Source organism: Eschscholzia californica, unplaced genomic scaffold (assembly GCF_041429995.1).
Source record: "Eschscholzia californica isolate CP2 unplaced genomic scaffold, dmEscCali1.0.p SCAF_2, whole genome shotgun sequence".
NCBI classification, from domain to species: Eukaryota; Viridiplantae; Streptophyta; class Magnoliopsida; order Ranunculales; family Papaveraceae; genus Eschscholzia; species Eschscholzia californica.
Window position 1 is genome coordinate 32,650,526 of NW_028238309.1, and position 27,962 is coordinate 32,678,487.

The following is a 27,962-nucleotide window of genomic DNA, read 5'->3' on the forward strand; positions in this document are numbered from 1 at the left end:
GATGGTTCAGTGAAGAAGAAGCACATATTATACTCAAAATTCCTATTCATCATGCTAGTACCAGGGACAAATTGATTAGGTGTCCTACTGAAAATGGCAAGTTTACTTCGAAATCTTTTTATGAAGAAATAAAAGTTAATCCAGTTCTATCGCATCATGCTCATGAATTTTCTTGGTCACAATTTTGGAAAATGAATCAAACTCAACCCAAAATTCAATATTTCATCTGGAAATTAATACATAATGGGATACCAACACTTGCCAATATAGGAGTTAGGATTTCCCAAATTGATCAGACATGCAAGTTGTGTGGAACAGGAGCTTTGGAAAATATAGAACATCTTTTTGGAGAATGCTTTTTGTACCAAAATCTTTTACAAAAGGCAGGTGTAGCAAATCTACAATACATAACCATCGATCCAATTAGAGCTCTCAATATATTTTGATTAAGGATAAAGAAAAAAGGCAGAAATATTGATACAGAGTTACTTATCTTATGTGGTTTTGGTGGAAAACAAGGAATGAATGCCATTTTCAAGATAAACAGCCAGATCTGAACAGATGCAGTTGGAGTATAACTGAAGCACTCAGGTATATTACAATTCCAAACCCTTCCTTACCTTCTAACCAATTTATGCAGGAAGATCGATGGAGTCCTCCACCAGATGGACTTCTGAAAATAAATTTTGATGGATCCTATCGAGAATCACAGGCCTCCTGCGCAGCTTTAGTTCGTAACTCGAGTGGAGTAACGTTGGCTTCTCGAGCAATTTTGATTTAACCAATTTCTCCGATGAGAAGTGAAATTGCCGGCTTCGAATTAGGTTTAACCCTAGCTGAGGAGATGAACCTCTCCTCTTTTATAATAGAGGGAGACGCTAGGGTTTTGATCGACTTAATTGTGGCCGTGGATCCTGAGATACCTTGGTGAATATCAGCCAAGATCAACGGTATACAAGCGAGAATCAACGACGGGCCGTTGGATGTAAGATACTGCCCTAGAGTTCATAATAAGGACGTTATTGGCAGCATCAGTTATACCCAACCAAAATTAATGTTCCTAGATTAGCCCTTCTGATGGTAAATTAGTTTCAATTTCGCCCCTTTTTTAGTTTTGTTGTATTTTTGGAGTCTGAATATTGTAAACTATTGTTTATTATATTTGGCTTTCAAAAAAATAAATAAAGAAGTACTCTTCCAAACCAAACCGTTCTAACAAAAGATCTTTTAAAACACCCTCAGTTAATCAGTTACATCATCATCATCTCTCTAAAAACATGGCTTACATTTCTGCAACTTTTTTACTCTTCTCTCTAATTCTTGCTTCTTCATCAATCATTGATGATTTAAACAATTTACAACCACCTCAAGATTTCACTACAACAATTTCAAACAATTGTCTAAGAAACCCATTCCTTAAATACTGTAATTTTACTTCCACTGACATTTCTGGTATTTTCAAATCTACCATTGTTGCTTCATATCTCTGTAATGAATCAAAAAACCCTAACTGCAATGAAGGTTTCTTTGAAAAAATTGACCTTCAAAACCGACCTAAAATCACTCCCCTTTACTTGTCCTTCAATTTCTTCTGGAAATATTGTCCATTAACAATCACCCTCATAAACCTATCTAATAATTCAATCACAGGAAATTTTCCTTCTGAAATTTTACAATGTACTCAAATTCAACAACTTGATCTTAGCCATAACAAACTAACTGGAGATTTTCCTGTTCAAAGTTTCTTAACCCTAAAAAATCTTACTAATCTTAATCTTTCTTATAATCGTTTCTCAGAAATTAAAATATCAGATACCCAATTCTTTAAACAGTTCAATTCATCAAGTTTTCTTCACTCTGGATTACTGCCAGATCATCAAATATTTAAAATCAAGATTATGATTGTTTTAGTTGTATTTCCAATCTTTGTTATTATGACAATTGTTTGTTTTGGGTGGCTCTGTTTTTGGAGACCAGATTATTTACCCAAATTTCTTCAGAACCGGCAAAAATTTACATATTCCATGATCAAGGCAGCAACAAATGGATTCTCTGAATTAAATTTGGTTGCCAAAATTGAGGAACTTGATATATACAGAGGAAATTTAAGAGATGGTACTGAAGTTCGAATCGATATTTACAGAGTCAATATTTCATATGAAGAAGGAAAGAAATTTGTGGAAGAATGCAAAGTACTTGTTCAATTGGATCATAAAAACTTAATTAGGGTTTTGGGTTGGTGTGATAATCCAAAATCAAGAGCCATTGTGACGGAATGGAGTGATGGTGTGAATATTGAGAGATGGGTTTCACAATTTCAACCAACATGGAAGGAAAGGTTAAGAACTTTGAAAGGGGTAGTTGAAGGAATGTGTTATCTTGAGGAAGAATGGCCTGAAATTGTGTATGATCTTAAGATAAGTAGTGTTTTATTGTCTAAGGATCAAGAACCATTGATTTCAAGGTTTGGGCTGGGAGATATAAACTACAATTCAAGAAGTAAGGTTCATAATTTAAGTTTTTAACATTATCTTCTGACTATAGTAAAGATAAATATTAGTAATGAAATATCACATAATGTTTGTCCTCTAAGTCACATTGTATATTTGAAATTGAAACGACAGATCTTAACTGATTCAAAATTCAGACTGTTTGTTCTTGTTGTTTTCTTTTTCTTTTAAGTCACACTGGTCGTATAACTTAACTAAATTTCTGATCTATTTTTTCGTGTGAGTTAGACTTGTCAAGTTAAACTTGTGAATATTATCTTACTCGAAGTTACTTTTGACAGAATGGAGTGATATTTATCTTACATCGCTCAATATATATCTAAGTCAAGTCTAAATTATGATTTTGTAATTGGATAAGCCAGATATCTATCAGAGATAATTCAATCCAATCAAACTAAGATGTGAAAACAAACACTTTTAGGAGTTAATGGAGGGGGGATAGTTATTTTTAATATTTAAACTTCGAAGAAATATAATTTTATATTCAACTTTATTTTGTTTTGTTTTCAGATATTCACGAGTTCGGAGTGTTTGTATTGGAAGTGATAGCAAACAAGAGATGGAACGAAGAGTCTGAAAATGAGGATAGAAGGAGTTTAATTAAGTTGGTGGAAATGAACTACCGAGAGAATGTGCGGAAGGTTATGGACGAGAGAATGAGAAAAACAAGAGGAACAAGTGAAGAAGAGAAAGCAATAGAGAAGGTAATCGAGTTAGGTTTGATGTGCACAAATGATCAACAACAACCAACCTTAGACCAAATTTATGACAAACTCACCACACTTTATGAGTGTTGTCTAGTTTCAGCATCTCCTCACCACAAGAAATTGCATCAACACCAACTCCACCTAAAAACTAATGGTTAGTCCTTGTAATTGCTCATGTTTGTAGCATATACTAATTGTAACTTCAAATGAAGTTTTCGTTTCCGTTTTACATGTTTGATCGCCTTAATCAGGATTGTATTAATACTGAGGATGATTATGACCATCATCTGATTTGAGCTTGGTCCCATCTCTTTGATCTTCTCAACTAGGAACCCCTACCATCCATACTCGTACTCCTTGGATCCCTCTCGTGACAATTACAGGTTCTGGTTCAATGAGCCGCTCGCGGTAAGAATGGTATTGTGGTTTGTTTTTGCTTCCTTCACATTATGTTGTAATACTTTAGGAATTTGAAATGCTCATCGTATTCCTTTATTTTTAGTATAACATTCTCTTACCAATAACATCTAATGAAGTCTATCTTCATTGAGAGACATTTCCTAAGCCAGCCTTAGTCATGGAGATGATTTTATTTGCATTACTACCCTAACTCTCTACTCTCACCATGGAATAGTCACCCGTCTCTTTTGAACGGGTGTGACTTTACATAGACCCAGACTGGTCTTGGTTAGCCAGCTCAATTGATACCACAAACCATAGGAGTCAGGTTATGATGCATCATGCTGGGAACTACTTGCTAGCCTTATATAACCATTCTATACTGCAATCTGCTGATGAGACCAACACAGTTTAATTTCCATTCTAATTCTACCAATTAAGCAGCTCTATAGTATCATGTTTATTCACACAGAGTTCCTTGATGTACGACGACTTCAAATAAAGAAAGAAAACAACGGCTTGAAGCAACAAATCTTCAGAAGAAAGTTATGTTTTCAGGAACAGTCTTGTAGTGAATTCCTCAGAGAATCACTAAAACTTTCATTATCTTGAACGTCACAAAACCAACGCTTGCACATTTCCTTTTCACCTAGAAGAGGTAGCAGCAGTAGTAGAAACAGGAGTGTCGGGGTGTGATCCCCATTCAGTCCAAGATCCATCATACACCGCAACATCAGATTTCCCAAGACGATGGAGACCCTGAACACAGACACACATTTAAATCTCCCATTTCAAAGAGTTTCTTGAATTTGATTAAGAATAGCGAAAAACTTACCAGAGCAAGAATACAAGCAGTTACGCCAGTACCACAAGAAGTAACGATCGGGCCATCTAAACTGATGCCTGCAACAACAACAACATGATCAATATGCTTATGTATTTTCTTCAATCAAGAGAACAATACCAACAAGTCCTAATCCAAATGCAGAATTCCCATTGAACCTACGAACTTGCAAATTATGAGTTGCTCGATATAACCATCACGCCATGTTTGTTTGTTTTATTGTACATTTTGAAAACTCACTTCCAATTCAGGAGGATAAATGAAAAGAGAACCAAGCTTCTTGGATATATGAATCAAGAGATATCAAGACTTCTTATCATTTCTTAGAGATTCATGGACCAAATTTAATCCAGTAAAATGTTTCACTCGCAATTCCAGTATCACGAAAAACCAAATGAAAAGTGTAAATAACGGATTGATAAGACAACTTATATGCACTACACCTTCTTGCTCAAATTTCTTCTGAAGATTTTCAGCAGGTAATAGAGTCTGCGAACCGTCTAACATCTGCAAAAAAGTCACCACATGAAGTTACTTGGATCAAAAATATCTATTAACGCTTCGTAGTGCCAATCTATATGAGATTTTATGTATGACTCGCGTGTTAAATTATATTACATCAACAAAGTACTGTTAGAGGTTAACCTTATAAGTTATAACACTATAACTTAACAGTGCCTAATTTAAAAGTAAAAAAACCACAAGTACATAAAAAAAAACCTAATATATAAGACAAAAAAAAATATGTGTGAAATAGGGTCCCTGCTATGGGACTTCCCAGGTTGTTGCTTAGAACACCTTGTACACGAGTCCCATACTCATACTGTTTTTCAGTTAAGTAGTTAACACATGCAGAATATAATAGAGAAATTCTATATTTCCACATTCAGTTGTTACGAACAGGTGAAGTTAAATTAAAGTCATAATACAATTGAAGAGTTGAATACCAATTTTGCGGGAAAAAAGTTCTGTTACCGCTTTAGAACATGCTTCGAGGTAACTAATAAACTAATGCTCGTCTTAATACGATGTTCCAAATTAAAATCTGGCAATGCATGATTCACTAAAGTCATAGCACCCACTCTTATAGAGGAGAACACAATAAAAAAAGGTTTGAAGTTTTGAACTAAAGAACTTAGCCATCAATTTGCATAGCTCAGTACTTCAGATTCATTAAATACCAATAGTGGTTATTTAAAGGTTGGGAGTCTCGAGACAAGTGTTTTACGGGTCAGTGAACTTTATAACCCTCGTACGATCTAAGTAATTATACCTGGGCGAAAGGAATGCACTTGCTGCCCGGTACATGGCCACTTCTTATTCCTTTTCGTGGTTCTGGTGCAACACCATCAAACCTGCAAGCAGATAACATCTCTATCAACAAAACAATGCCTTCGAAGTTCCTTTTTTTGAAAAGTTTGAATGAATTATATTGGAAGAAAAAAACATGTACAAAATTGTCATGTGAAGCACCCCTTAAAGCATGAAATTACATGGTATAAAAGCAAGGCCTCCCCCAATTAAAGCAAAATTGGGATATTTTTAAGTTTTGCTCAATGCTTAACTTCCAATAGAACAGAAGACCCTCAACTGCCATCACCGCGTCTTCTTTGGTACACTTTTTGTTCTTGAAGATCCTATTGTTCCTTTCCTGCCATATAGCCCAATAAATGACTACAGGTAAGAGGATTTCAAGTTTCCTACCCCCTACTAGGTATTTCTAAACCTTCCAACTGCTCTATAATGTCAGTCACTTACGCAGGGATACACCAAGTGATTGACATAGAGACAGAGTTCGTAAAGTAATTCCAGATATCCCAGGTGAAGTTGCAGTGGAGCAATCAGTGATTCACCGGATCCGCCTCCAACTTAGATTGCATCTACTAACAGTAATAATACCTCTTCGTCTAAAGCTCGATCAGGTAGAGGTGTTTAGAATCTTTTCTAATTGACCATCCTAATGTTATTTATAAAATCAAGGTACTGAATGTCAACATTTTTCTGTGGATGACCGAAATAATTCAATTCCAGATTTGACCAACAAGACATCTCACTTTTGTTTCTCTTCGTATACATTCGAACCCAAATGACCAAGATGATGACATTGCAATGAACAGTATGTTTCCACTGAAATTTAAAGAATGAGAGTTTGGGAAATTATTTCAGCTTCCGCCTGTACGGGGGGACCAAAAGAGAGAAGTTCCAAGTGAAGGTTGAACTCTAAGTTATATTAAGATAGATAATTCAAAATTTAAACTTATAGATAGACAGGGAAATGCCCTGTAAATATCCTCATCTTTCGACGTAGGCTTTAAATTCCTCCATAACATGGACACCAGTAAAGGTATGACTATCGGATACTGGTATAAGGTAACGGATACAAATAGTGGAAAAGACCAACAAAGGAATACATCCAGAACATACATACTTTCTGATATTTATCAGGTCCAATTTTGCTTGCTACATTTTACTTTTGGGCCAACCCTTATTACATTATTCAAAAAAGAAGATCAACCTACGGAAGTACATTATGCTCCCTTCTTCAAACGTGGAAACACAGGATTCAACACTATTACGATGAGGCCATGCAAATTAGTTCATGAAATCTTCTGTTCAGCGTACCCTTTTTAAGAATCGCCAAAGCATTCAAAATTTGGCCAAAAAGCAAAGAACGAAAAGGTTATGAAGAAAAAAAGAAGTACAAAGAAACAATATGAAATGTTGCAACAGTTGTGGCCTCTGCAAGACCTAACTAGAGGTTCAAAGTCATCAAATCACCAGTCTATAACTTAACCCGGGGTTACTTTGCTTTATTACTGAATCATTAGTTTCGTACATCATGTTCACATGGAAAACTTTTTGTTTCTTTTATGAATAATCAATCAAACATGAAAGTATCAATTTTTTCCACTTTCTTTGGGGTAGGATTTTCACATTTATGGGAACAAGTGCAACTTCATACTTATGCCAAATCATAAACAACGTTCAGATCGACTGTATGTCTGGTTCCCTGACCATGAATAGCCCTCGCACGACCTAGAATTGCTTTATTCCCACTAACCAGCCAATGGGAAGGAAAACTTTCTAATATTTTTGCTTTTGAGTTATATGAAGCAGCAAACAAACATTAGACAAATATAACCCAAATGCTATCATTTCCTACAGCATTTTTAATACAAAAATAGGGTATGGAGTATAAACATATGTGGTGATACTCATGACTTCATGACTTAATGTTGAATATCAAATTAAGAAGAAGATAGAGCACCTGGCCTTTGATCGGGCATCTATATGTTGGTATGTGTTGTCTTCGGCATTTTTCTTAACCTGAAATATAAAAAATTAGCAATGAGTGGACCAAGTAGATAATTTTGAAATATTATTCAGTTATGAATTGTTCACTTCCATTATGAAAGGAGAAATTGATAATGTTGCCACGCGACCCCATGAGCTAGTCCAAACTTCCAAGCACACAAAAAATTTTGAGACTTAAAATTTTCAAGTACTCAAGAAATCTTCAAGCTGGGTATATTTTCCAAATTCGGTGACAACATGTTAAAACTGCCATACTAAGCTTGAGGAATTGGGTAATGACTTCGGACTTCCAACCAAAAGGGAGTAAGGATGGCTTAGTATCACGGAGACATAACACAACTGAGGAGGGAAGTCGAGCAACATTTAACAGAATAACAGATGTTACTTATATATGGCATGTGGGTGTTGAGACATTCATGTAGTGGGCAACGAGTTCTGAGTGGCGAGGAAAACTATCACAATACTAGAGAAACTAAAAAACATATTAATACTTGACATAATTGAAATGAATATGAAAATAAATTTGGTTCTTAGGGCCCGTTTGGAACGCATGAAAATCAGGTGAAGAAATTGATTTTCTGCTGTTTTGGTTGGACTAACATGATGATGAAACTGATTTCTCATGGTAGAAATTCCTTCACTTTCAATAGAAAAGATTCTAGCACCCCCACATGGTAAAACCGTTCTCTCTCTCTGTCTAGACTCTAATATATGAAAGGGAAGCAGATTCATCGTCGCTAAAATGCTTCATCTTCACTATCCATGTGACTCTCTCTCTCGATCGAACTCTAGATCGAGATCGAAACCCGAAGAAGAGCATAGGAAGGGATCATGCTCGTTGCTGATGGATACTTCAGCATGAATGATGCAAACCGCAACATCTCTCTGACCCTCTTGCTGTCTCTCTGACTCTCTTTCTTGCTTACTCTCTCTAGGTCTCTCTATCTCTCACCCCAGAATCTCAAGTCCACCATTGTTAACCCAAACTCTCCCTCTCTCTTTCTCTCCAAAGCTTCTTGAGTATGGTGAATGAAAACCCTAAACCCTCAATTTTGATTACCAACCCCTACCCCCAAATTTATGGAAAACCTTAACCCTAAATTGAAGTACCCAAAGCCCTAAATGGATGATTCCAAAACGTGAATCGAAGAATCCTAAACACTAAACATGCCAACCCCGAATTGAAGTATCTCAGATAGCCAAACCCTAAAATCGAGCTATCAGAGATGAAGAAGATAATAGTTCATTTTCCTACAACCTTACCAAATACTAGAACTTTAATTTCTCATTAGAAAAAATCAATTTTCTTTTCCACGAGAAACAAGTGATTGTCACATCCAAATATTTTTCACACGAACCAAACGTAGCCTCAAGCAACTCAATAAAGCCGAAGTAGTTAATCAATAAAACCTGTTCAAGAGTCCAGACAAGATGAGGCTGGAATTTGGTCTGGAACGTAATTGGGGCAGCCTGCAGGCAACAAGAATTCACCCAGTGAACACTCAGTAATAATCGAAAATTAAAAAAAAAAACAGTAAGTGAAAAGGTGGTGTGTTGAATAAATGATCTACTAACTCCATTAAATGCTTGTTAGGACTTGTGTTGTCAATAGGGGAAAAATCAACTGCATATGTTTTTTATCTTGCTCAAAAGAAACATTGACGTACAACATACTATCAGAACAAAAGAAAAAAATTCGAGATATTTCGACCTAAATAATTCCACTTCCTTGGCTACCGCCTACCGAAATATTGACCGAAACCGAAATTTAATTACTTTCTCTTAACAATGTTCGATGCAAGGAATTAAATTTCGAAATATTTTGGCCGCAATTACCAAAATATTTCCATTTCCATAACTAAATATTGACTGAAACAGAAATTTGACTCCTTGATTAGAAAAACAGCTCTCACCATACTTCATAAGAGAAATCCTACATTAAATGAGATAGCAAGCTCCCCAGCACAACTATATATTACGCTCGTTTTTGTTCTTCTTTTGTCTTCTTTTATGTTTTTGCCCGAGAATTTAGGATTACTAAGAAATCATATATCACCTTAGTCAGCCGAATATTTTATTCACCACCTTAGGCCATTTATAGCTTTTCAGGGATGACATCCTATTACTACCATTTTGAATGGTTCACCAACTTGACACGTATTTGCTTGTTCTTCTATGCAATGGAGATATTAGTGTTAAACGATATACAATGTAAAACTTTAATAGAGCAAGTTCTATAGATTGAACAATCTATCCGCAAAGTGACCTTTGCCATCAATCCATAAATAAGGAAATACTTGAATCTACGTTTGCTAGGAAAAAATTTCCAAGATACTTCGGTCAGATTCACCTCCCTCATGTTACTAACATTGAACTGAACTTGAAGATAGAGAATGGTTAAGGATAAAAGCGGTGGACAGTAAATATTGGTTGAGCTATACAACAAAAAAATTGAAAAAGTAAAGAATCAAAAAAAGACGACAGCAGTGTTCTGGCATGTGATTTTTGGATGGATGAGTAGTTAACTTACCGTTTGTCCGTTATAAACTTTCTCTATAGCTTCACTAGCAGCACTAGCTTTAAGAATAGCATCCCCAGAGGCACTAGATTCAACATCAAATCCTGAAGCACGCCATAGTGGCAACCCTCCATTCAACACCCAGACTTTATCATGTCCAAATACTCGGAACATCCTTTTAAGAAGTTAGAAAAGTAGAAAATAATCAGTGAATTGTAATCTAGAGTCTCCAATCACTCTTAATAAAACCCATGACATACCACCAAACTCGGGCAGCACTGAAGATCCCCTTTCCATCATAAACAACCAGTCCATCACTATTATCTATTCCAAGGGCAGAAACCGCAGCAGCAAAAGCTTCCTCAGATGGTAACATGTGTGGCAACTGGTCCAAGTTAATTAAATTAGTGACAAATCAGTCTTTCGACATAATAACAACGGAATTTGGAAACAAATCCAACTGTCACGTTACTTGAGAACAGAGGATTCTAGGTGTGGGAGAAAGGGATATTACTTATTTTATGTTTTTGAATAAAAGGGGAACTGACTGAGTACTGACTAAATCTGGATTAAAAACTATGAAGTGTCATACAACTGGCTCAAATAGTAGACAACACAAGAGTCAACAGAATTGAGATCAAGCATAAAGTAAGCGAGAGGGTTCTTGATATCATACTAACACGAAATGGTGCACAATTTAACTAGAATACTAATATTGTTTTTCAGTGACATTTAGCACAATATCAGGCAAGAAATTAAGGAACATCTTACATTTGTGGTTCGATCGGTTATACCGTCCACATCAAAGAAAAGAGCACCTGGAATGTGTGCTACCTGTAAAAATCAGTACCAAAATCAGTTTAAACCTTGAGGGTGATGTAAGCTAGTAGTAGAACTCAAATAGCTTCGGATTAATCCACAGAACTAATCAGACTGCATATGTGATAACTTTTAAATTGACAAAGTCTCAATCTGAAATGAACACTTTTGGTGGAAGCATCAACGGAGGTTGTCGATCTTCAAACTAAATAAATCTCATCTCGAAAGTTCAGTAAATTACTCATTATTTATTCATATGGCTCGAACTGGCATCAGGTTTAAAAGTGAATTATTTCAAATCTAAAGTATATTTGGTGTACAAGCCTTTGCCAGAGATAGGGCTTAAGGCAGATATCAGCATATGCAGATGGAAACTGGAAGACTTACCTATCACCTACTTGAAACTTCCCTTGGGTCAGAGATATCGTCGTAAGACTGTGGGATCCGGTATTAGAAAAGATAATTTGAAAGCTATCAGCTTGGAAGGCTAAATCTCTATCTCGAGGAGATAAGCTAACCTTAATTAAGGCAGTCCTATCAGCTCTGCCTCATTACTTCCTTTCTCAGCTTGGAAGGCTAAATCTCTATCTCGAGGAGGTAAGCTAACCTTAATTAAGGCAGTCCTATCAGCTAAGCCTCATTACTTCCTTTCTCTGTTCAAAATTCTTATCTCTATCCTCACGACAATCGATAGAAAAATGTGTGACTTTCTTTGGGACGATAAAGAGGGATCTAAACGGATTGGGTTGCATTCAATTTGATCTGTCAAGACCTACAATCAGGAGGTTTGGGAAAGAAAACTTGAGGATTATGAATGTTGCATTGCTCACCAAATGGTTAATGAGATTTACTTCGGAAAAACTATGTTGTGGCGCAATATGATTGCCGAAAAGTATTGTGAAGAAAAGGGCGGATTACACCAAAAACCCACCAAGTCTGCCAAGGTAAGTGAAAGAGTTCAACACGATCACGAAACGGATTTTGAGAGATGGCTAAGTCTATCAGCTTTTGGCACGACATATAGTCATATGGTCATATGGTGTCACACAGTTTCATTAAAAGACAGGTTCCCAGCAATATTCCATTTATCTTCAGCGAAGGACGCACAGTACACTAGACCTTTAATTGGTTTCTCTCCTCTTGGGAGATTTTATTGGGACAACCTAAATGACTGGGAAGTTCCGGTCTTTTCACAGATTTTGGGTGTTATTGAGGAGTTCAGAGGTAGACAGGAAAGCTTGGAAAACAGAGGAGAAAGAGGAACTCTCAGTTAAGCAATGTTACAAGCGACTGAATTCAAGAGAGTCAAACTCCAACTTGGATATCGACAAGATCATTTGGAAGGCGAAGATCCCCCAAGAGTCATTTTTGTGATTTGGGCTGCCATAAAAAATAAGGTTCCAACATTGGATATTCTAAAGAGACGAGGGATGCTCATTCTGAATAGGTGCATTAGATGAAGAAACGCGGAAGAGACAGCGGACCACTCATTTCTTCACTGTGAAGAGGCTAAAGTCTTATGGAATTTCTTCACAGCTAGAACAGGATATCATTGGTGTGTTCCCAAGACATTATCACAAACTATTGAGCAGTGGCGACACTTAAAAATTAGAAAGATGAAGAAAGATCTGTGGTATATCATCACACAGTGGGATTCCCACCAACAATTATTTGGGCCCTAGAGGTGGAAGACATTCTTGCTCGTTTGTATCATTGGAGTAGGCTAATCCCTTGAGCAAAGAGTAAGACATATTATGATTTTGTGTTTAAGTAGGAGGATTTAATGGTGTAACATTTTAATTTTTCTCTTCTTTTAAACATCTTTAAATCCTTTCTTCCTAATATTAATTCAAAGCTTTCAAAAAAAAATTGAGATCTAAGTTAAGATCCTACTTTGAGCTATTTATCAAGATAACTTCACAAGAATTCAAAGCATACTAAAACTACCTGCTACAATATGAATATCTATACGACTAGGAGTCTCGGACCGTTTTCAACCAAGAAGAAACTCAAATAACAAGCATACAAAGTATATAAACTGTTGCTCAAATTACAACGCAAAAATAGATAATTCTTCTAATATGGGGGAATCCCCGTAAAGGATCTCAATTCACATCAAGACTAAATTTAAATCAGAAATCACTAATGAGCACCTGATATTCTTGGAGTGGATTTCTTTGCTCGTCTGGCATGTACCAAGATGCATCTAGCACCTACGCAAACAAAAAACAATCATTAACCGAAAAGATTTGGATATATATTATATAATAACAAAGAACTAAAAGAGGATAAAATTATTTATCCATTGCGTGTATGAACAATCAGAGAAGCTATAAACTGTTGAAAAAAAAAACTGTGAGCAAGCACCTTCACATTGGGATCCTTCAGATTAGCGTGAAGCCAATCAACAGAAACGACAGGTTCTTTGGTAGATAAAGACTCAGTTGCAAAAGTAGCTATTGCACCCCTTCTTGAAGAATCCATATAACAGCAAACCACACGAGTGGTTGTACAGACCAAAGAGGAAATGTCAGTCCGTCTAAGAAATGCTTGCCTCTGCTGAAAAAAAGGTCAAGCTAGAGAATGAGGCTACTAGTATCGAAACAAGGTCAACCAATTCCGTCATAGAAAAATGAATACTAAGTCGATAGCTTTAAGCGTTAAAAACTTCTGCAAAATTAATATAGTTTAAATAGAGGGTAGACTTGAAAGCACACTTAAGTTAGACAAAACAATTAGTAAAGTAGAAACTCGAAAAATTTGTCTATTAGATACCAAGAAGAATATGAGGAAACTGAATTACTAAGAAACTGTGAGAGACTTTGAGCTGAAGAAAAATCCAAGAAAGCAAGCTTTTAGATAAGACAGGAAAAGAAACAAAGAAAGAAAGAACTATAGGATTATGTATCACCAGCAAATCTGTTTGCACCAGAGAGAAGAATATACACTAAGCAAAACCAACACTCCTTGTACAAGAAAGATAACTTCAGAAATGCAGAAACACAACTACAGTGCACAAAAAAAAGCCAAAACCCAGTTGTTGAACAAATTAACAATGAAATTCCAAGATTGCACATATAGTGCCTGTAGGCCTCCTTGTCGCAGTATACTTTTCCGAAGTACTATTTCTTCGACATTTAGTAAAAGGTATTTTTGCAAAAGCATTTCAATTTTTTGGTAAATCAAGGAAAATTTTGATTTTATTCCCGAATAGCATCTCTATGGTGAAAGTATTTTGATCTTAGCAGAGACTGTACACAATATAAAGGAGGGCATTTACGCTAAGTTCTTCTCATTTATTATTTATGAGTAATTAGAGTTTCAAGCGATGTTCTCGAAGCAGAAAAATTGCTTTATATTTAAGAAACTACAATTCTACATAGACACAAATTTCCTTCAAAACTTCACATAACACACCTCAATACCTATTCCTAGATTTGAAGGTATGCATCTCTATGAGATGTTGTATCAAATGCTGTATACTAGAAAAAAGACAACAGAATTTTTTACTATCTGTAGAAAATACTTTTGATGCAATAGTTTTCGTGTGCAATGTGGTAATTGATCACCTTTCAAATCTTGACTTCCTATTTGAGCAAAGATTCTTTTTAGCAAGTTTGGTTGTTTTGCTTTTTAAAGTAGTACTTCACTTTTACTAGGCGCAATTCAACACAAAGCACATAAGAGCTACAAGATTGCTCATTTTGAGACAGCCAAAAGAAACATATTTCCGAAAAGTTGTAACTTCTAAGGTAAAGCTAGTAAAGCCAACTCTCTGACCAAAATTGACTTCAACATAGTTGAAACATCTCAAGATCAAGAATGATTTCCAATTCACTGTGTAGATAACAATAAATAAAAATATTGGTGAGCTAAGAGATATGAAAAACCCAAATTGAAATCAAAGAGAATCAATAAATACCAAATAAACAAGAATGCAATTTCAACGGAATAAACAATATCAAGACAAAGACTCCCCAAGTAAAGTAAAATCCAGAAGCATCATCAACAAAAGGATAACAAAAATTAAGAGAGAAACCCCAACCACCCATTAGGTAATCAGACCCAACAAAAGCATCATCAAGTAAACTACAATTCAGAACTCATTGTTGAGACAGAATAGGGGAAAATTGTTGGAGGACAAAATAACCCATTGGGTAAATCCAACAACCTATCACAAAGTATGGTAATCAAACCCAACAATCAAAAGAAGATTACAAGCATACCCAAGTTCAGGAACAAAGTGCTAGTACTTACACTCAAGAGAGAAGTGAAGATTTGGGGCTTCTGTGAGTGAGTATGTAAAGACCGAATTGACCGAACTCCACCCACAAGTGTTCTACTTAGAAGAGACGATGCCATTTAAACAAAACTGGTATATAGCATCAAAGTGTTTCTAGGTTTGATCAGAATCGAAAAGATTAACTTCAAAACGTCTGCAAAGAAGCCGAGAGAGTGAGGGTTTTGTTTAGGGGTTCGATAGATGGACGAACAAAAATCTTATATGGACAACATGATCAGGGTACATGCCATTGACTTTCTTTTGTATATGGACTACAAGGCATTCGATGCGAGGTCAAGTATTGTTTACATAGTTCAACAAAAAAAAATTTGTTGACATACGGACTTATAGTCATTACAAGGCACTATTGCGGACCTGGAATGGAGACCTCGAATCATTGACATGAACTTCAAATTTTTATCCCAAGATCACAATAGCATACTCAAAGCCCCTTGCTTAGAAGCAGGGGCGTAGCCAGGATTTCAAGTTGACCTGCGCTAGCCTAAATTTACTATAAAGTAAATTTTTATTTAGGATGCACAAATGAGCATATTGTAACTTAAGAGTAAACCTTCTAGTTCAAAAAAAAATATATGAGTAAACCTTCTTGACAAATAACTTCGTTAAAACAAACAATCAAAATATCATTAAAAACGGTGTTGTTCTCTACCGCATTCATAGACAAAAGAGATGGTATAACTACGTACAAAAAATCAAAATATCATTCAACCATCAAAAGAACACCAGATATATAAAAATACTACTTGAGGTGTGCCCTACGATCCTTCAAAGAGTAGAAATCTTCAATTATCAAATCCGAATCAATTTTTTCTGCAAGTTCTCTTTCAATGTGTATCATCATGCAATCTCTTAGAAGATCATCTCCCATTTTGGTTCGAAGCTTAGTTTTGACGAGTTTCATCACCGAAAATGCTCGCTCAATAGTTGCTGTAGAAACTGGTAAAGTTAACACCAAACTAATCAACCTGTAAATCAGATAATAAACCTCTGACTTCTTTGTTTCAACCATCTTCTTACATAACTCCGACATAGTAGACAAGTTCTTAAATTCGGGATGATTAGGCACGTCAAGCTCATAATGTGTCAATTGACATCTCAAAGAAATTATCTCTTGATTGCTGAAATCTTGGGAATAAAACTTTTCAGCAAGATGACAAATTTCATCAACTTTAAATGATTTATAAGCATCTTTTGGATCCAAAGATGAACTAAGAACAAGAAGTTCTATTGTTTCCTTGGTAAATCTAGTATTCAGCTCCACTAGTTGGAAATCGATTGCAGCATTAAATATATCAATACGGTAATGATGTTCTAATGTGATACGGTCTCGTTGTTGACAAGTGCGTTGTGTGCCTATTAGATAGCGATCACCCATATTTGGTATTACTAAATCATGTTTCTTGCAAAATAATTCAACACTTTCTCTAAAAGCATCCCAACCATTTTGTCTCAGTTTCTGTAGAAGAGATTTTGTAGTTCTTACCAAATTCATAGCATTGATGATGTCTTGGGACTTTTGTTCAAGAGCTTGACAAAGCATATCGTTGATGTCCATAATCCTCCACATTAAGTGCAATATAAAAACGAACTCAAATGATGTCATTCCAATGTAAAGACCTTGAGACTCTCCACGCAAAGTAATGTTTGTCGTATTTTGCATAATATCTCTAATAACCACACATGTTGCACCATACATATCGATCAAGCTTTTGACTGAACCAAAATGAGAGCTCCAACGAGTAGCACCAGACCGTTGCAAGTTACCTATTTGGTTAGCCCCTCTCCCTGTCTCAAGCTCACCAACATCTAACATTTTTGCAATTTCATTTGCTTGAGAAGATTTTAACTCGTCCTGTCTAAGAGGAGAAGCAGTAACAAAATTTACTATGGCATTCAACATGGAATAAAATCGCCAAATATCTCCTACTTCTTTAGACGCTCCAACTAATGCTAGTTGTAGTCTGTGGGCAAAACAATGCACGTAATAGGCACTATGAGACTCTTTAAGAAACAAAGCTTGCAATCCATTGAAAGCTCCTCGCATATTGCTAGCACCATCATAGCCTTGACCTCGCATATTTTCAACATGAAGATTGTTACGAGCAAAGACATTTTTTATTGCTTCTTTAAGAGTCAAAGAGGTAGTATTTTGGACATGCAAAACATCAAAAAATCTTTCTTTAATAGATCCTTCACTATCAACAAATCGCAAGACAATGCCTATTTGCTCTTTACGGGATTCGTCTTGTGCTTCGTCAACAAGAATACAAAATTTAGAAGACCCAACTTCATCCCGAATCTTATTCCTCACTTTGTTAGCAAGAATAGATAATATCTCTTTTTGAATTTCATGAGATGTATATTTAGCATTTTTCGGAGCATTTTCCATGACAACTTCTGCAATTTTATCATTCACTGTAGCTAAAAGCTTTATCAACTCAATAAAATTGCCGCGATTCAATGAATTTTTGGATTCATCATGCCCCCTAAAAGCACATGTTTGATAAGCAAGATATCGTAAACAATCAATTGTTGTTCTGAGCCTTAGCCGATTTTTCTCCACTACTTCCTTGGATTGTACATTAATCAACTTGTTGATATGTCGCGATGCAGTCCCCAAATTTCCACAAGCCCTTACTGCCAACATATGTTGAGATTCATGGTCACCCATGTGTGTTATAAACGCACATCTAGACCCATTATTTACACTCCTCCATCTTGTAAACCCTTGAACTGTAAATGTTGTGTGATTTGGTGGATTTTTCTCAAAAATAAAGCACGGATAACAAAATACTGCATCTTTTGCAAGAGAGTATTCTAGCCAAGGAAATGAAGTAAACCAAGAGCTTTGAAATTTGCGAAATTGCTTTCCACATTTAGTTCGTGGGTACTCTTCGAGAATAGGTTGATAAGGTCCGACATTGAGATATGCACGTCGAATCTCATCTCGTTTGTTGACCGGATATTCCCAAATTTGCAAGCGCAATCCCGGATCACGTTCAAGAGAGAAGTAACGTCCACATCTTCTAATGACTCAATTGGTTTCTTCCCGTTTCTGTCTTCTTCAACTCTTTGAGGTTCGACGATATTTGAAGTGTTCAGAGAAGGTTGTTCATCAGCCAATGACGTATTAATATTAGATCCAGAAGCTGCATTAGTTTTGTTGTTGTTCTCGGTAGGCTTAAAGAAAGAATAAATTGTTTTGCGTTTGACTACTCAAGAATCTCCCGACATTTTACCTACAAATGCAGAGAAGAAACATAGCTTCAAAATATGGCAATACATACATAGAATAATCTATGATACAAACCCACTATGATACATACATAGAATTAATTTGTATATCGAAAGTATTAAACAATAACAAAACTAGGTTAAACAAACAAATAAACAATGGTTATTATGACAATCACAAATTTACAAATATCAAAGTTTAGGACATATCAACAATAATCATATCAATTATCAACAACCTAAATAAATAAATAAATAGCTAAATAAGAGTGAAAACCTTCTCAAAGTAGATATCAATGGAAATTTACTTACACTCTTATCTTCTTACTAATGTGGTGATTGCTAGAAGATTTCTACACTTGAAATATAAGAAATCGTTTTGAGTTGAACCAATAAAACCCCCAAAATCAAAAACCCTAGAAAACTAGAAAATATTTCCAAATTTGTTGTAGTTCTCTCTATTCTAAATTTTTAATCATCCAAAACTCTTCATAATCTGAGTATAATCATTTCCTAAGAGTTTAAAGCAAGAATAAATTAAGAAACATCACATATCCATGGAAGAAAATAGGGTCTCCACTCTTTAGCCGTGTTCTTCACAAAATCCCTCTCTCTCTCTTCATTTTGTGTTTGAAATTAAATAATGGTCACCCAAACTACCAAATTACCCCTATTCCAAATAAAATATTATAAGCTTTGACCCTGGCTTATTACCAAACTATCCCTACTCTAATGAATAAATTACGAACTTTGACCCTGGCTTAAGCCAGGGTTAGTCCCCACTAAGCTCCGCCCCTGCTTAGAAGAAGTATTAGAAGTTCTTGGTAGTATGGCGAGGGACAAAGCTTCAGGTCCAGTTGGATCCCCTATGGCATTCTACCAAGTATGTTGGGACATCATCAAAAAGAAATGCTAGCTACAATTACGAAATTCTTTGAAACAGCTAATTTGGAATGGAGATTGAATTAGACTTTCAATGTTTTAATCTCAAAGAAGTCTAAATCTGAGAGACTTTCAGACTTCAGACCAATAAAGCCTAGTTGGTGGAACCTATAAGATCATTTCCAAGATCTTGACGAGTAGGCTTTCTGAAAAGTTATAAGTGAAGTGATAACTCCCTTTCAAAGGGCCTTCATTCAAAGTAGGCAAATTTTGGATGGGGTTCTAGTGGCCAACGAATTAATAGAATCAAGGATAAAGAGCAAAGAGAGTGGATTCCTATCCAAGGCAGATTTGGAAAAAGCTTGTGATAAAATAAGTTGGGGTTTCCTTTATCAGGTAATGGAGAAGATGAGCTTTAGTTATAAGTGGAGAAGTTGGATATATGGTTGTATATCTTCCGCAACTTTCTCAGTACTCTTGAATGGTAATCCTTCATGTGTCTTCCAAACGTTTAGATGGATCAGAAAAGGTGATCCGTTGCCCCCCTCTTGTTCCTTCTAGTAATCGAAGTTCTGAGTTGTTGTATGCAGGGAGTAGAATAAAAAGGATGGGTGCAAGGCTTTAAAGCACATCAAAACGGAACTCCTATAAATCATCTACAGTTTGCAGATGATACATTATTTTTGATCGATGAGAAGAATGTAAACCTCTCCAAGCTCAAGCATATACTGGTGTGGTTTTAACTAGCATCTGATCTTAAGGTAAACTACCACAAGTATTTTCTTTATGTGGTTAATCATAATTTGGTAGCTCTACTAAGAAATGCAAAAACTAGCATTCTAGGTTGTCAAGGGGGAAACTACCAACCTCATACTTAGGATTACAATTGGGGCAAGGATATAGAGCACAAGCTCTTTGGGACCCTGTGATCAACCTATTCAACCGAAAACTCTCAGGTGAAAACAACGATGAAGAAGCTAATCCCGATATACATAAAGAAACTCAATCCTTGATTAGACAATTTATTATGGTATTTTCAGCACCAACATGTTTGTCACCCATAAGAAGTCATGATCATCACATTACTTTACATCCCAACAGTTCACCAATTAATGTTCGACCTTATAGGTATGTTTTTGGTCAAAAGAATGAGATTGAGAAAATAGTAAAAGAACTAATGTAATCTCGGTTAATTCGCCCGAGTACCATCAGATCAGGATGCAGCAGGAAGATGTACATAAAACTGCGGACGCATGATGATCACTATGAGTTTCTTGTCATGACCTTCGGGTTGACCAATGCACCATCTACCTTTCAGCATCTCATGAATGATGTCTTCAGAAGTCAACTACGACAGTCTGTGTTGGTTTTCTTTGATGATATACTGGTTTATAGGTTATATGGGAATTTACATCCTGAACATCTTAGAGAGGTATTTCAGATACTAGAAAAACACCAACTCAGGGTCAAATTAAGTAAGTGTTATTTTGGTACATGAGAGCTAAATATTTAGGACATGTCATCACATCTGAGGGTGTCGAAGTGGATTTAAGCAAGATCCAGAGCATCATAGACTAGCCACTGCCTAAATCACTAAAAGCATTACGAGGTTTTTTAGGTCTAACTGGCTATTATAGAAAATTTGTTTCTAATTATGGTAAATTAGCTTTTCCTTTGACTAAACTCCTTTGGAAGGATAGTTTCAAATGAACCATGAAAACAACTGAAGTCTTCAACAACTTAAAAACAGTTTGACGACTATATCGGTATTAGCATTACTAAATTTTTACAAAGAGTTCATAATTGAAAGTGATGCAAGTGGGGTTGGAATCGAAGCAGTTTTGATGGTAGACCCATAACATTTACCAATAAGGTGATTGGGCCACGACATCTTGGATTATCTAAATATTAAAAGGAACTACTAGCAATGGATAATGCCATCACTAAATGGCGACCTTACCTCATAGGAAGAAGGTTTGTGGTGAAGGTGGATCAACAAAGTTTGAAGTACTTTTTTGGAGGCTAAAGAAGTCACCCTATGCAACAAAAATGGACTGCTTAATTATTGGGCTACAATTATACAATTCAGTACAAACCCGGTAACCAAAATAAAGTAGCCGATCCATTATCTAGTAAGTACGAGTCGGGTGAATTAGCAGGAATTATATATGTGAGTTGTGCATGGATGGAGGATCTAAAGCTTGAATTAAAAACAGATCCGTCGATGTTAGATTTTATACAAAAGATTGACAAATCCTCTTTCAGTGAGAAGAATTTCACGATAAGAGAGGTTGGTGTGCTTCTGAGGAAATCAATTATTTATAAGTCCGAAATCTAGATGGAAATACTAGCTGAGTTTCATTCATCACCGACTGCAGGACATGCAGGACAATTGAAGACTATGAAGGGACTCTCAAAGTTATTTTACTGGACGGGAATGCATCGAGATGTCAAAGAATATATTGCTAGTCGTGATACGTGCCAGAAAACAAATATAACACCCTTTCTCCTGCAGGACTTTTACAACCGTTGCCCATTCCTGCAACTATTTGGACTGATATATCTATGGATTTCATATAAGGGTTACTGAATTCAAGAGGAAAATCAATAATTGTAGTAGTGGTAGATCGTCTCACTAAGTACAACCATTTTATGCCGTTAAAACACACGTACACGACATCTATAGTTGCTCAAAATTTTCTAAAACGGTGTGTCAAGTTGCATGAGTTTCCCCAATCTATAGTCTCCGACAGAGATGCAGTATTCACTAGCAATTTGTGGAAAGAATTGTTTCGTTTACAGGGTACTACACTTAGGATGAGTTTGGCATACCGCCCTAAAACTGATGGTCAGTCAGAGGTGGTGAATCGTTGTTTAGAAACATATTTGTGATGCTTTGTAGGAGATAAACCAAAAAATCGGGATGTATGGCTACCTTAGACAGAATATTGGTACAATACTTCGTACCATACATCGACAAACATAGCCCCTTTGGAGGCAGTAGATAGGATATCACCCCCCCCCCCCCCCCCCCCCCCCCCCCCCCCCGTATTAGCATCATATATCGAGGAGAGGCACAATTTGCAACATTAGATGAAACACTTATACGAAGGCGTCAAATTCTTTCTAACCTCAAGAGTCATCTTCATACTGCCCAAATAAGATGAAACAATATGTTGACAAGGAGCGGAGGGATGTAGTATTTCTAATAGGAGAGTACATGTATTTAAAGTTACAACCGTATCGACGTTCTATGGTAAGAAGGGTGGCTTAGAAGTTATCTCCAAAGTACTATAGTCCATATAAAATATTGGAAAAAAAATATGTCCAGTAGCGTATCGTTTGGAATTGTCAGAATGAACTAAATTCATCCAGTTTTTCATGTTCTATTTTGAATAAGGCATTTCTCCTAATACTACAGTTGATGATGAATTACCAAGTGCCGAAGATGAGGAAGACCTGGTGTTAACTATGATCGAGACAATCCTTGAGGGCAAGGATGCTGTCAATGAAGGAGGAATGATAGAAAAAGATATTTTATAGTTTTAAAATGAGGAATTTCTATATTTTGAAAGATATTCTATAGTTATTTAATATTAGGAGTTTCTATATTTTGTAGTTTTTAAGTAATTTAAGAGTTTTTATATTTCTAAATGTTGAATCCTAGTTGAAGTCTAATTAGAACTCCTAGTTAGAGTTTAATTTGTCTGGTTGTAACCTATATATATGGCTGAGTTCATAGTAGTTAGTGATGATGCATAAAATGTCCTGACGTTGACTGACGTCAGGAAGTCAAGATCGGACCTAAAGTCCAACGGGTCAACCCGGCTTAAGGCAGCAGGATAGCTGAATCCTCGACGATCCATTACACACTCCTTAGTCGAAAGTAGAGAGACTGAGGAGTAGAAGTGACTCTCGGGTTTAGACATTTATGATTTATGTAACAAATTTAGCAATGACCTTTAAAATAGAACTGAAATGACGACTAACAATTTCTCCAGAGTGTTGAAAACAACCACACATCATTGGATTTCTGTCATGACCAATATTCATAAGAGATTTTGTTGTTTTCTATTTAACAAAAACATATCTCGTGTTTTCAGATCTTGGAACTCTCAATGTGTGGCATAGTCGTATTAACACATGTTGATACATTCATCTATAACAAATCACAACAAGGTTGTGAGAATGTCCAGGTAAGAGTTCTATCACACATATATACTAGGGTATATCCCGTGCCTTAGGGCACTGCTGAGACATGAAATTGTCCCATCTGAATCTCTTAACTCAGGTTAGTTAGTCCAGTTCGAGCTGTTACTCTGATAATTTGTTTGATTTTCTATCTCAGGTGTCTTTTACGGAGTTCAGTGAGAAAAATAGTTAAGATCGGGAGAAAGACACACATGAGGGGTAGTTTGGTCATTTTCTGATTTTGGAAATTTTGATACTCGGATGAAAGGAGAGTCCATGACGAGTCTGTAGGCGAAAACAGAAGTCAAATCGGAGTCCGGACCAGCAAGATGGACTAGGTCAAAGATTTGGTTCTAGAAAGTTGACCAAATATTAGATTGGAGACACGTGGCGCAGATTGAATGGTGAACCCAGAGCAATCTGTATATGAACGGTATTCTTTTGGTATTCACTTGGGGTACGCGGGATAATTTAGGGACTGTGACTGGTGGATGATTCGGTGTATGCGAAAGACTAACTCTCGGTACTCCATATCCCATCCGACGGATCTTAATAGACGCGCGAGCGGATCAACAAACAGGTGGGTGTTGCTTCATTCTTTTTGATGGACCTTGGTGTAGCGAAATTATGCCAAGGCATAAGCCAACATTGATGCTCAGGTGGGAAACGGGGTCGAATACGAACCCAACGGCGAAAACGGGAGTCAAAACGAAGTCCGAATGAACAAAGTATACCAAGTCAAAGATCTGGTCAAAGCAAGTAGACTAAAGTGAAGCAAATACTATCCAGAAACACGTGGCGCGCAAAAGTGGAGTAGATCGAACGGTTCAGATAAGGAGAGGGCTAAATTTCAGTATGATAGGTGGGACACGCGGGTTAAACTCAGGGAAACAAATGACTCGACTCTGGTGTGTACGAATGTATAGTATTTCGGTAGCCCCTCGATCTTGGCAGTCTAATCCGACGGCTGCTGAATTCAGTTCTCGATCCCTCGTTATTGGACGCGCGATGCAGCTTCTTAATTTGTTCCGCGATTCACCAGATCCGTGTCACTTAACACCCAACATTCTACCGGCCAGATTTGAAATGAAATTCTCCCTCCCTCTCGACTTCTTTTGGGAGACTGCTTCAACAAGAAAGCTGGGTAAGAGATGAGACCAAGAGATTTGGTAGAGGGAATATTATTTACATTCAAAATCAAAACAGAAAGAAGGAAGAGATAGAGAGATCTAACGAGTTTATCTCGAATTCGAGATTGGAGAGGTTTTGGCTGGGTCTATAAAACAGAAGGAGTTCACAGAGAAGAGACATCACGGTTGAGAGGAGAAAAAACAGAGAGTTTGGTTTAGAGAATTTCATCATTCATTACTCTTTTGTTTTATTTTGATTTTCTTTATCTTGTAATCTGTTTCTTAGTGAGAGAGAGATTACAGAGAGAGATAGATTGTAGAGAGAAGGATATTACAGAGTTAGAGAGAGAGACAGAGAGGTTCGGTTTGGAAAATAAATCATTATCTTCATCTTGTTTTTGATTTTTCTTTTTGTTTTCTGTTTTCTTGGTGAGAGAGAGATAGAATACATAAAGAGAAAGAGATTACAGAGAGTTATAGTAGAAAGAGAGAGAGAAACAGAAAGTTAGAGAGAGAAAGAGAGTTGGAGAAGACGAGAAAACTATTTTCCCACAGAGAATCCATTTCCGGGAAGACGAGAAAATCGTTTTCCCTTAGGGTGCGTTTGGCGGATTTTTGGGGAAAACAGAAGGAAATCGTTTCCAAGAAGAGAAAAAGGTTCTGTTTTCTTCCCTTTTTTACTTCTTACTTTATTCTCGTTGATGTAATATCGTTTTTCATGAGTCACTAATTTTTCCATCTAGGGTTTAGATGAAGTTCATGACGAGAATGTTATCGTTTTGATTTATATGCAAGTCAATTAATGTTTAGATTAAATCTTAGTATATTTTAAAGTCTTTATTGCTTTTAATGATAATATCTTCCGGATTCTAGAGCGTTCATGTGATAGAACCCGAGTAAAACAAAGAACTTAGTTGACTAAGGCAAATACATCATCTAGGATTGTCACGTGGACGGATTCGAAAACCCTAGGTTCCCATTTTCTGAATATCAACTTAATTTTTATTTAAAGTTTATGTGTTATTTTTATTTGAACCATATTACCATCAATTCACTTTTAAAATCATCATAGTTTTAAGGTTAGAATTGAGTTTGACTTAATTAGTCTCTGAGGAACAAACCGGTCTTACCGAGAAATTACAACTTGACACCAGTGCACTTGCGGGTGTAGACCTATTTAGGAAACTTTCTAGGCCCACCAGGCACGGACACTTGTATCAATCAAATGTTACAAAATTTATTGTTATATTTTATTGAGAGAGAGAGATTTTTATTAGTTATTATTTTTTTGTATTACGTTTTTGCTTCTTTTCTCTTAAATTAGTTATTATTTTATGAGAGAGAGAGATTTTAATTTCTCTTTTTAACCCTTGAAATTTATTTTGTTTCTTTTTTTCTTAAATTAGTTATTTTATTTCTAAGAAGGAAAAGATTATTGTTTTTTAAATAGGTAACTTTAGTTCTCTGAAGGACTATATTTTAAATTTTGAGAAGGGCTTCTAGACAATATCATTTATTAAAAGGATGTTTGTCACGTGCCCTAGGGCACGACCCTAGGGCACGGACACTTGTATCAATCAAATGTTACGAAATTTATTGTTATATTTTATTGAGAGAGAGATTTTTATTAGTTATTATTTTTTTTGTTTCTTTTCTCTTAAATTAGTTATTATTTTATTGAGACATAGATTTTAATTTCTTTTTTTAACCCTTGAAATTTATTTTGTTTCTTTTTCTCTTAAATTAGTTGTTTTATTTCTAAGAAGGAAAGGATTATTGTTTTTTAAATTGGTAACTTTATTTCTACGAAGGACTATATTTTAAATTTTGAGAAGGGCTTCTAGACAATATCCTTTATTAAAAAAGGATGTTTGCCCAGTCATCGTTTTGCCTTCTGTTTTATTATATATATATATAATATATATATTCTTGATTATTCATGCTCTCTACATTAGCAACTACAAGAATCGTTACATCTTCTTCATCAAAATCCATCTGTATTGTAGATGAAAAGATGGCTCATCATGAAGATGTAAAAAAATACCTTGCAATAAAAAAAATTTAAAATGAATATCTAGACTATATCAAACTTACTAAACAAATAAGTTGCTTTAATGTTAGAAACATATCTAAACTATGTCAAACTAAACAAGAAATATCATCTTCTAACCACAATGTCTCATTTGTAACCATTCAAATCGAACTTCAGGTAGATGCGACACAAATACTTCTCTGACATCTTTGTCTATGAAGCTCTCTATGGCTGCAAAATGTAAATCACTTCCTACTGGTACCAAATCAACCATGTGGATCAACGTCTCAATACACTCTTTAATTGTGAACATTTTCTTTATATTATTTATTTTGTTATCAACTATTCCTTCCATGTAGCTGCAAATCTTTGACGCTCCAGACAATCTTCTTCGCTTTTGACCTTGTAATGAGTGTCTAGTTCCACGTTGAGTTTCATTTAACTCCAAAACCACATCATCATCTCATGATTGTTGTTGTGTTTCATTGAGTTCCATCAATTATTAACCTTGTTTCATAAGTTTCGAGATTTCTCCGGGTTTTTACGTACAAATTTTGGAGAAACAATGGCCTCACTAGAATTATGAGTGAATATCACTTCACCGACAATTGTTGTGCCGTGAAAAAGACAATCAAGTTCTTTCTCATAGTCTAGTCCCGACTCACAAAATTTTCCAGCTTTTGGATATCTTTGTGGTTAGGACATATATATACTAGGCATAACCCCCGCCCGATGGGCGGGGGAATGCCCTTTTATGCAGAGGAATAGTAGACACGATATTCAATTAGTTAAATTTTCTTTTCTTTTCTACATTTAGTAATAATTGAAAATAGAAATAAAAATAAAATAAAAGTTTGTCATAAATTGAAATTTATAGTAAACCCGTTTATTACGAAAATAAAAAAATACAATCGTAGTATTACTTAATCTCGTCTGCCGCTTCAATTAATGGAGTATTAAAATTTTCACCGTTATAGATATATTTGTGTATATATTTAATTGCATCCATCCCATGTTGAGAACTCAAAGGCTTAACGAGTAGTTCTTTTGCATGAGGGTCCTTTGATAACTTCATCCC

General features: G+C 35.8%; 3 protein-coding genes across 4 annotated transcripts; 1 reads left to right on the top strand and 2 right to left on the bottom strand.

Annotated features, from left to right (window-relative positions):
• Positions 1-1,155: 1,155 nt before the first annotated feature.
• On the top strand, positions 1,156-3,562 carry LOC147557444 (Leucine-rich repeat protein kinase family protein). Its single transcript, XM_086658294.1, has 2 exons — positions 1,156-2,499; positions 3,021-3,562. Exons 1-2 carry the CDS (start codon positions 1,278-1,280, stop codon positions 3,374-3,376), a joined length of 1,578 nt encoding a protein of 525 aa, XP_086514420.1. The 5' UTR covers positions 1,156-1,277; the 3' UTR covers positions 3,377-3,562.
• Positions 3,563-4,012: 450 nt separating this feature from the next.
• Positions 4,013-15,734, bottom strand: LOC147557445 (thiosulfate/3-mercaptopyruvate sulfurtransferase 2-like). Of its 2 annotated transcripts, none has more exons than XM_086658296.1 (12): positions 15,370-15,734; positions 13,480-13,668; positions 13,266-13,325; positions 11,065-11,127; positions 10,554-10,678; positions 10,306-10,468; positions 9,186-9,245; positions 7,729-7,787; positions 5,734-5,815; positions 4,904-4,967; positions 4,452-4,519; positions 4,013-4,375 (listed from the first exon to the last, which is right to left on the bottom strand). In XM_086658296.1, exons 1-12 carry the CDS (start codon positions 15,472-15,474, stop codon positions 4,262-4,264), a joined length of 1,152 nt encoding a protein of 383 aa, XP_086514422.1. In that variant the 5' UTR covers positions 15,475-15,734; the 3' UTR covers positions 4,013-4,261. The 2 variants fall into 2 exon arrangements, with proteins under 2 accessions (XP_086514422.1, XP_086514421.1); XM_086658295.1 differs by having other exon boundaries at positions 13,480-13,671; positions 15,370-15,713.
• Positions 15,735-15,983: 249 nt separating this feature from the next.
• Positions 15,984-19,261, bottom strand: LOC147557446 (uncharacterized). The gene is made up of 2 exons (XM_086664051.1): positions 18,962-19,261; positions 15,984-18,654 (listed from the first exon to the last, which is right to left on the bottom strand). Exon 2 carries the CDS (start codon positions 18,084-18,086, stop codon positions 16,155-16,157), a length of 1,932 nt encoding a protein of 643 aa, XP_086520177.1. The 5' UTR covers positions 18,087-18,654; positions 18,962-19,261; the 3' UTR covers positions 15,984-16,154.
• Between the last annotated feature and the right edge of the window lie 8,701 nt (positions 19,262-27,962).